General features: G+C 37.0%; 2 protein-coding genes across 2 annotated transcripts; both read left to right on the forward strand.

Annotated features, from left to right (window-relative positions):
• The first annotated feature begins 3,257 nt into the window (after nucleotides 1–3,257).
• On the forward strand, nucleotides 3,258–7,223 carry LOC149143842 (uncharacterized). The gene is made up of 7 exons (XM_089447035.1): nucleotides 3,258–3,361; nucleotides 4,736–5,220; nucleotides 5,348–5,794; nucleotides 5,997–6,058; nucleotides 6,271–6,354; nucleotides 6,513–6,615; nucleotides 6,806–7,223. Exons 2-7 carry the CDS (start codon nucleotides 4,786–4,788, stop codon nucleotides 6,833–6,835), a joined length of 1,161 nt encoding a protein of 386 aa, XP_089303161.1. The 5' UTR covers nucleotides 3,258–3,361; nucleotides 4,736–4,785; the 3' UTR covers nucleotides 6,836–7,223.
• LOC149143843 (uncharacterized) lies at nucleotides 7,190–9,157 on the forward strand. The gene is made up of 4 exons (XM_089447036.1): nucleotides 7,190–7,324; nucleotides 7,603–7,758; nucleotides 8,032–8,091; nucleotides 8,414–9,157. The coding sequence occupies exons 1-4, from the start codon at nucleotides 7,255–7,257 to the stop codon at nucleotides 8,650–8,652; spliced, it is 525 nt and encodes a 174-aa protein (XP_089303162.1). The 5' UTR covers nucleotides 7,190–7,254; the 3' UTR covers nucleotides 8,653–9,157.
• The last annotated feature ends 498 nt before the right edge of the window (nucleotides 9,158–9,655 follow it).

Raw genomic sequence — 9,655 nt, forward strand, 5'->3', positions numbered from 1 at the left:
CAAATTAAAGTTTCACCTCAAAATTTTCCACCAAATTCTAGCACAAAATCCAAAAAATCATACTAAAAACAACTCCTATGATAAATCTAAACATTCAATTTATTTTATTTTTTAAAATAAAAAATATAACTATATTCCAATTATATTTGATAAATACTTTATTAATTATATTACATATTGTATTTAATAATATATTTTTTTTTCTTATACTTTTATTTTTTTTAATGCTAAAAGTTTGTACAATTCTCATTATTTAAAACTTTATCATTATTAAAACTCTTTGAAAAAAAAAAAAAAGTGATGCAAAATATATAAACCTGCAAATTATACTTGCAATAACATAATTGAATAGCATTCATGTTAATTAGCTAAACCCTCCTTTTTGCCAATTTCCTTTTACCAATTATATAGATAGAAATATTTTTTCACGAATTGTTCCATGCGTATTGTCATCTTTGTTTAATCGAGGATCATTGTGTTTATGGAGAATGTGTTAGGCTTTATGTATTAGTGAAAACAAATTGCCATTTTATTTTAATTGGTGTGATATCTTCATTAAAATAAAATAAATTAATAAAAAATATAAAACATCATAATTTTTCTTAAACTACTGTACTGTTATTTTTTTAATGGACTAATATTATATAATATTATGGATCTCCCTAAAATTGTAAAAAAAATCCATTTCTCCTCATAAAAACATAATAGTGACCCTTATTCATAATTTTTTTGTTTTAAATTTTATAATATATTATTTAAATCAAATATATAATTTATATTGAATTTATAACAAAAATTTCATTATTTTCTTCAATTATATTTTTATGTTTTTAAATTAACATTTTAACAGTTAATTATTATTTTTGAAATGATCTTTTTGTAATTAGAATTAATTTAAAATTTATTTTCTTAATTTATTATAATTATTATAATTTTTCTATCCTGAAATGTGGTTTATTTTCTAAATAAATGACAAACAAAATCTAATTAAGTTCAATAAATAAATAGAGAAGAAACTTTGATATCTCAAAAATAAAAACAAAAATATAAAAATAGTTATTAAAGACAAGCATAAAAATAGATATTTGACTTACCATTCAACAGATTAAACAAATATAACCATTAAAGAGAATGCTAGAAAATTAATGATTAATATGTAAATATTAATATGAAAATTAATGGTGATATGTAAATATAACCATTAAAGAGAATCTTTCTTTGTTTTTTTTTCACGACTTGGCACCAGTGTTGGATAACGTCACTTTCTTATTCCAATTCAATCGTCGAATCTTTCATGACTTGTGCAACCCTTTGCCATAACCTCACTTTTTTACGCAATATCACTATTTCCCTTTTCGCTCAATCTATATGTATTTAGATCACTAATTGTAGAATTCACAAGCTTTGAAAGCACCGTTTTCAGTGCTTCCCAACAACTTCACAAGTTCCATGCCAACAGAGCTTAGTCGTCTAATAAAGTTGGAACGGCTTGACTTGACAGACCTCTTTGAGTGACCGCAAATGTCTTTTTGGCTATCTTATCCAAACATATTTGAAAAAGTCAGAGTTTTAAGTTACGAACTGTGCATGATCCAAATTGTTTTACCATATTCCAAAATAATCTAAAATCTCATTTCATTAGCAAACCCGTTTTGCCCCTTTCACTCTGGATAGTTCTAGGAAACACATTATTTTTTAACTTTTTTCCAATTCATTATTTACATTTTTAACACGTTAATTAGGCCTATAGGCTTTCCTTTGAAAGAGACTTTCGTCGTCTCTTTGTTCCTCAAGCTGACACATGGAGGGATGGGCAATTCGCTTAGTATTCAGCCTTCCTTTGAAAGAGACTTTCGTCGTCTCTTTGTTCCTCAAGCTGACACCTGGAGGGATGGGCAATTCGCTTAGTATTTGTTCAGGCTTGATTATCAGGCTGACACCTGGCAGAGTCGTCTCTTTGTTCCTCATGCTGACACCTGGAGGGATGGGCAATTTGCTTAGTATTTGTTCAGGCTTGATTATCAGGCTGACACCTGGCAGAGTGGTTTCTGCAGCCGATTTTACAGTCAGTTGTTACCCATTTTACGCCGGAGTTCCAGTACACCACTTCGGTGCAGCACAATCCCAAGTCCAGGTGCATGCACCTGTCTGCACAAACTCACTCCTCCCTCTGCATTCGATAGGGTTTAGAGGTCTGTTCTCAGCCTGCAATTCTTGAGGGGGTCAAAATTTCTCAGAGCTCACGCGCTTTGTTAATGGAGTCTCGTATCTGCGTCCTGAATTTCCTGTTTTTCGTTGTTGTTCCTCCCTCTGCATTCGATAGGGTTTAGAGGTCTGTTCTCAGCCTGCAATTCTTGAGGGGGTCAAAATTTCTCAGAGCTCACGCGCTTTGTTAATGGAGTCTCGTATCTGCTTCCTGAATTTCCTGTTTTTCGTTGTTGTTGCTCAGCTGTTCAAGACAGAGATATGAAATTCTTGACCAAGGCTGTTGAAGAAGCACACAATGCAGTTAATTGTGGCCATGGTGGGCCTGTTGGTGCGATCGTGGTTCGTAATGATGAGGTTATTGCGAGTTGTCACAACATGGTTCTCAAGAACATGGATCCCACTGCACATGCAGAGGTTTCGGAAAAATATTGGGGCAGCGTCTCCTCTTCTAGGACATCCCCGCAGTCTCAGTCTTCATGAAGAGGGAACAGAAATACCACGGGAAGGTTAAGTCCCTCATTGATGGCTTGAGAGATTCTAGAGGCAAACCCTGGAAAGGATTTTCTCAATTAATAGAAAAAGTTGCTGTTAGGCCAGAGAAATTTATTGATCCTTATCCTAATACAACCCTGGCTAGCACTGTTATGCTGCAGGGCGTGACAGATGATGCAAATCAGAAAAAGGTTGCAGTAGAGAAACTGAAGGCCTTGTATGGTTGGGCTGATGAGAGCCTGATAGAGGATGTTTTAGTGGCTGTTAATTATGAGCTTGAACAAGCCTCTGCTTCCCTGGAGTCTATGGCTGTGATGACGTTGCCGGAGAATTCAGATCCCTCTGATGCATCTGAAGCTGTTGAGAATTCTCTACCTGATCAGAGTTCTGAAGGAAGTGGCCCTCTATTGCCTGAGTCCTTGGGTTTTGAAAATTTACATGTGACAGTTTCAAGAGGACACATGCCAACTGCTCCCCCTGAGCCAGAATGGGAGGAAGATGATGTATATTTGAAACATCGAAAGGAAGCATTGTGGATGCTCAGGTATATTTTGCCAGCCTATTTCCATGAAGTCCATTGAATTTTTTTAAGGTGTATCCAATGAGCGTTTCAATGGCATTCTGATCCTTTGCTGTGTTGAATAGATCCCACATTTTAGAGGTAATATTGGCATTCATATTGGTCACTCTGATTCGCAGAATTCTATTAATCATCTCATTGAATTGATCTATTAATGCGATTTGTTTTGGGTTTATACCGTTGGGAATGCCGATGTGTTGCTGCAAATTTGTTTGGTTTTGATTTGCAATGTTGGGTCGCGTTCCATTGTATTTCCCCAGTGCTGCCATGCATTAGCCCCGTTAAATTCAGATCGATTTGTTTTGGGTTTATACCGTTGGGAATGCCGATGTGTTGCTGCAAATTTGTTTGGTTTTGATTTGCAATGTTGGGTCGCGTTCCATTGTATTTCCCCAGTGCTGCCATGCATTAGCCCCATTAAATTCAGATCGCTGGTATGGGAAGTAGAAGCTTGAAATCGGAATGTAGTTAAGAATGTAAAATCGTCTTGTAATTGGCGGTGGAATGAATGTCTTTGCCAAGTTGACCAGGGTTCAATCCAGAAGACAGATGCTATTCCCCTTTAGGTTGTATATCTCAAAATTATGTAGCTCCAATTTTTTGTTCTCATGGGCATTACGGAAGCAGCTTTAAACTTCTAGGGCAGTATTGTTTCCAATTTTGTGCTCGTGAAGCTCAGGGATCAAATGTAAGTTCGGCCACTTGCAAATATTGTATCATCACAGCATCACAGCCTATCTGTTTAAGATTTCGCTAATAGCGGTCCTGGTGACCCTGGTCTCTCTCCAAATCAACAGCTTAGAAGTTTGTAGAACAATTGGATCTGAAGATCTGCTTGAGCTTAGGTCTGATGTTTCTCTCCTGCAGACAATTTTTCATTTTCATTTTGCTTACCTACTAAACCTTTCTGGTCAAATGTATTTAAGCATACTAGTGTTTCTTAAACTATCTCATTTCCTTGACATCTGATAGTTTCGCAGCTTGATTACCCTTTTGGTTGCCTGATTTGCATGAGTTGAGCCATGTAGTGAGAAATTTGATGTTAAACTAATCTTTTTACTGCTTCACTCACATTGCACATTTAACTCTCTATGCAGGGAATTATTTAAGCCTTTACTTTGTATGTTGAATCTAATTTCAAGGTCTTATGGGTTATTGATTGAGGTTCAGACTCTAGAATAGTTTACTCAAATTCTGAAGATATTTATATCTGCAATCATCCTTTTTCATAATTCTGACACTGAATCTCGGTTTTTATGGGCTATTGATCGAGGTCCAGACTCCAGAATTGTTTACTAAAATTTTGAAGATATTGATATCTGCAATCATCCTTTTCTTAATTCTGACATCGAATCTCGGTGTGAAGACTAGCTAGATGTACATCCCTTTAATATGGTCTTTTTATGCTGTTTTTCCTTACCAGTATTGAACCTTACGGTATCCGTTTCTTGCCAGGAGCATCACTGGGTCAATAGAATTGTTGTGCTGGATTTTGCGCTGCACAGATGGATGGAGTAGTAGACATTTCTTCTGGTACCTTAATTCATGAAGAGGCTGCAGAGCAGGATGTGGACATAAATCAGAGTTTCCAGCAAACGAATGGCCATCATGAAAATGGTACTGTGTCTGATGATCCGTCCTCTCAGTTCTCTGCAGATTTAACGGAGTCTAGGAAAGAGAACAATGTGGAAGATGCAGACACAAACATGGGAAGCACAAAAATGGATGGGCTTCAAGAACATCCAACTCTAGCAGAGGAGATTGAATCTGAATTGCCAAGAAAAAGTGAAGGAGAAGTTGAAGTGACCTTAATAGCAAATGGGGGTTCGAACCAGACTGGGGATATGTCTGTTGAACAGGAGAAGCAGTCTAATTTAATTCTTGAAGGAGATGACGCATCAAAGCATCCTCAAACAGAAAACAATCCAATGGCTACTGAGGTATGTTCACCATTGCATGTGTTGTTTTTTGCTCATCCTGAATGATTATTTCCTTTGAATGAACATTTATGAAAAACAAGCATAATGAAAGATTGCCATTATAATGCAATATCTGATTCTATTCCAGGGGGTCAAAAGGGTATCCAATCCACTTTCTACTCGGTTGAAATCAAAGAAGGTTAACTCCACTGTCCCAGAAAATGGTAGAACTACAGAATCTCAGAACCAGAAGTTAAGAAATTCTCAGAAATCAAGTACTTTCTTAAAGGGAAACCCAAAAGCTACAACCAGAAATACTATAGATACAAATTCAAAATCTAAGAAAAATACGGTAGAGGTATCGGAAGCTGATAAAGGCGAAACCACGTTGCCTGCTTCAAACAATCCCCTTCGTAGGTCAGTTAACCATGGATCTGCAAGATCAAATTACACTGTTCCACAGCCATTTGCTTTGGCAACTGACAAAAGGGCTTTTACTGGAGTTCGACCTGCTGATAATGAAATTGTTGAGGGCAAAGATAAGCGTACCGTTGCAAATAGTATCACATCTTCCTCAGTTTCCAAAAAGACACAGGTAAAAATGATCAAAGCAGGCTTGGTGGATCTATCCTTTAAAAATTATTAAGGAAATATGAAGGGGGGTGTAAAGCTTGATTATTTTGATGGTGTCTGTGATGGGCACATTGCAGTTAATGTATACATAGTTACAATTTTTTTAATATGTGCTCGGCATATCAATTAGTACACATCCTCACCATTTATTTTATGGTTGTTAGTTGGTTGTGAGAACTGCTTCGACCCAAACACCTGGAAAATCTTTGCGTTCTGAGAGCTTGAAGTAAGTCACTTCATCCTTGTTTGTCTGATATCTCCTGGCATATTTTGGCCAGAACAAAGAAGGCCCAGAAAGTAGTACTTTGTTTTGTATTTCAAGACTTATGCTTGTTTTGTGCTGGAAAACATTATTGCCTGGAATTTAATATTAAAATAACTCTTTAATCTGATTTAGTGGTGGAAACATATTGTAAACACTTTTTCTTGTTTTTCTAGGGTGCATGAGCAAAGTATAAAGGTTCCCACACATGTAGATTCAAAGAATGATGAGGAGGAAGACAGCTGTTCTGTTGGCTCCTCGTATCCTTCCATTTGTAAAATTATATGATTGTAAACACAGTAATATGATGTTGAATTATCAGTGAGCAGTATGGCCATTTGATCTTTTTTGGCATAATTGCTTTTGTTTGTAGCTTGCTATTGTCTTTTGCATGTGTGTTGTTCTTAATGAGTTTCAGAACTGCAACTCCAACCCAAGCTTTGAAGGACGGATCAGGCAATGGTGCCTCAGGCATTAGCTTCAGTTTTAGATGTGATGAGCGAGCAGAGAAACGGAAAGCGGTATATTTTATTGTGTTTGGTTTGAATTTATTTGTTTTCTCAATGTCAATGCTTTTAAACATTACTAAGTATCACTCCAGAGTGAATTTAGAGTTGCTATAAACAGTATTATGCTGATATTATGTTTGATTTAATTTACTGATAATTGGGAAGGCATGAACATATATTATCATCGCTTGTTTTCAAGCAGGGCTGCAAATCGACATTCAAGGGAAGCTGAAAGATCTTATTTGCGAGGCGATCACAGCACTGCTAGGAATATTTCTCTAAAATCAAAAGAGGAACATTTGGCTGCAGATAAACTAAATGCTAAGGCAGCTGCAGATATTCTTCAAATTAGAAATGAAAAACATAAGGACATTTGGAAGTTAGATCTCCATGGGCTTCATGCAGCAGAAGCGGTGCAGGCCTTGGAATTGCGATTGGAATTGGGCGCACCCGTTGTTTACTACTAAGGGAAAAAGAGGTGGTCACCCTTGGTCGGTGATGGTCGTTGGGGTTCCATACCCACTATATAGGAGCAGCTGAGAGGTGAGGACAGGACAAGACATATCGTAGAAGGAAAAAAGTTCCAATCTTCTTCTCATCTTGTACTGTCCTCCTTGCGAGTCGCTTTAATTCCACGCGAACTTTTTATACATGACAGACTCAGTCCGTATTAGACCATCAATTCAATTCGTGTTTCAGGTCCCTCTGTTGATTTTGGGAGGTAAGATTCTCTGATCCCATTCTCATATTTCATATAAGTTTTATTAGTGGGACACTTGTTTTCAGGAGCTTTTCCATTTTATTTTCAGTGGGTCGTATCTGAAACTGGGATCCGGTGGACCCATTACAATCCTATTTTTTACTATGCATTATCCTCTGTGTTTCTGAACGCAATTTTGCCAATTGGGGTAGGTAGAGAAGACGGCTAATACGTCTATAAGGAATGCGAGTGCAAGTTGTGGGGGCATCAAACTGTTTTGGGTGTCTGTGAGTGTGCAGATTTGGGTAAATGTGGAAGACTAAAGCGTTGTTGCAGTATAGCTTTTTGGGCTTCCTGCATTGATAATCTAGCGACCCAGTTTTTATTTTGTCTGGAATCTATAGTTCAATTTGATTTCTTGGTCACCTGGATCATTGATATGGAAGAAGCCAATGGTAAGCAAGCATTCTGGTTCTTGCCTTTTTATTTAGCTGAAAGTTAATTTATTCCGACATAATTTTTCGTTTCTGGTTTTCGAGCTTGTTTATGTGATGGGCATGTGTGCACACACCCATCAGTGCCTTATTAGACGAGATATACGTACAAACCCAAACACATATAATATGCAAATACCCATTCTTTAAACTGAAAACAGTGTGTTTCAATACAAGAAATGAGGAAATAGGAGGACCTTGTTATGACAATTTATCACATGTTTTCTGATGCAGTTGTAGAATCCAAGGATGGGACCATTTCTGCAGCATCGGCATATACAGGTCATCATGAAGGTCAGATTTTGCTAGGTTATGCTTGATAACAATATTTTATGCTACTTTTCAATGGATTTGTTCTATTTGGGATCATGAAGATCGGTGCAGAAATCTGCATATAATTTGCAGAGTGATGTTCTTTTACGGATTTTTAGACAAACTTTTGTTTTTCAAAGATGAATTCTGCGATTTGAAATCTAATCCACAATAGAAAAAGCCACGAGGCATGGATGGGGAAAATTATTTAGCAGCTTTTCAAGTGGACAAATTTTTTAGCAGCTCTTCAAATGAGTCTCGTATCTGCTTCCTGAATTTCCTGTTTTTCGTTGTTGTTGCTCAGCTGTTCAAGACAGAGATATGAAATTCTTGACCAAGGCTGTTGAAGAAGCACACAATGCAGTTAATTGTGGCCATGGTGGGCCTTTTGGTGCGATCGTGGTTCATAATGATGAGGTTATTGCGAGTTGTCACAACATGGTTCTCAAGAACATGGATCCCACTGCACATGCAGAGGTTTCGGAAAAATATTGGGGCAGCATCTCCTCTTCTAGGACATCCCCGCAGTCTCAGTCTTCATGAAGAGGGAACAGAAATACCACGGGAAGGTTAAGTCCCTCATTGATGGCTTGAGAGACTCCGGTATTCAACTCATCTGAATACGAAAGAATTCTCATTCGCCATTTTTTAATTTTTCAGATGGGAAAAAAACCTATATTTGATCATAAAATTACTCCATGGTTATAACACTAGATGCCAACAAAATATTGCTGTACATTGCCCAATGGGTTTCTGTTGGTGATATGCCATGCCGGAGTTCGCAGCTGGATAATGTATGTGATGGTTAACCCGTTTGGGAATTAGGTCTCTGCATAGGTCAATGAGACTGAAGGATACAATTAATATGAGTACAATGTGGGAGTGCAAACGCAACTCTTAGAAAATGCCAAAGTTCAATCTAAAATAACATGAAATGAAGTAAAAAAAGGATACATAATAGGATAGCCACAGTGAAGTTTAGTATTGTTATCCACATGGACATTAACTAAGGAAAAAAAGGCTGACCATACTTATTGAAAAAAAAAAAAATACATAATATCAAGTCTTTCTCGCCATCTCTTCTCTATTTCAGTGAAAGTGATATGTGAAAACCCATCAATCTCTGATGTAAGTTTCATGTCTGTTAAGCAAGTCACATGATGGTTGTTTTGTAGTTTTTCTCTGTGTTAGGACAGCTTGATCATTTTCATGAGATATGCAAGGGTGTCACTCTTCTTAGACACCGGTACCACTATCCAATTAGGAGAACTTTAGAGGTTGTAGACAATTATACGAGAGACTGTGTACAATTGGATGATCTTTGGGCGCTGAATTACTTCTTAACCAAAATTGGCAGTGAAGGTCAAGTGAACTCATAAGTTATTTTGTTTTCTCTATTCTAAAATTTGAAACTGAATTCAAAACCTTGACTGTTTTCCTTACACATTTGTTCTTCTGGGTACTGTTTTGTATGGAGGGTTCTTGCTTGAATCCCCTTGTTTTGTATGGAGGGTTCTTGCTTGAATCCCCTTGTTTTGTATGGAGG

Source organism: Pinus tabuliformis, chromosome X (assembly GCF_031772625.1).
Source record: "Pinus tabuliformis cultivar Carrire ecotype Pingquan chromosome X, CPIR1, whole genome shotgun sequence".
Classification (NCBI taxonomy): domain Eukaryota; kingdom Viridiplantae; phylum Streptophyta; class Pinopsida; order Pinales; family Pinaceae; genus Pinus; species Pinus tabuliformis.

Bases quoted from the DNA above. Each gene is read 5' to 3' on its own strand.
- LOC149143843 (XM_089447036.1), top strand. From the start codon at position 7,255: ATGACAGACTCAGTCCGTATTAGACCATCAATTCAATTCGTGTTTCAG. The intron at 7,325-7,602 runs GTAAGATTCTCT...GTGAGTGTGCAG, and splicing joins CCCTCTGTTGATTTTGGGAG to ATTTGGGTAAATGTGGAAGA. The intron at 8,092-8,413 runs GTCAGATTTTGC...GTTGTTGCTCAG, and splicing joins ATATACAGGTCATCATGAAG to CTGTTCAAGACAGAGATATG.
- LOC149143842 (XM_089447035.1), top strand. From the start codon at position 4,786: ATGGATGGAGTAGTAGACATTTCTTCTGGTACCTTAATTCATGAAGAG. The intron at 5,221-5,347 runs GTATGTTCACCA...ATTCTATTCCAG, and splicing joins ACAATCCAATGGCTACTGAG to GGGGTCAAAAGGGTATCCAA. The intron at 6,059-6,270 runs GTAAGTCACTTC...TTGTTTTTCTAG, and splicing joins TTGCGTTCTGAGAGCTTGAA to GGTGCATGAGCAAAGTATAA.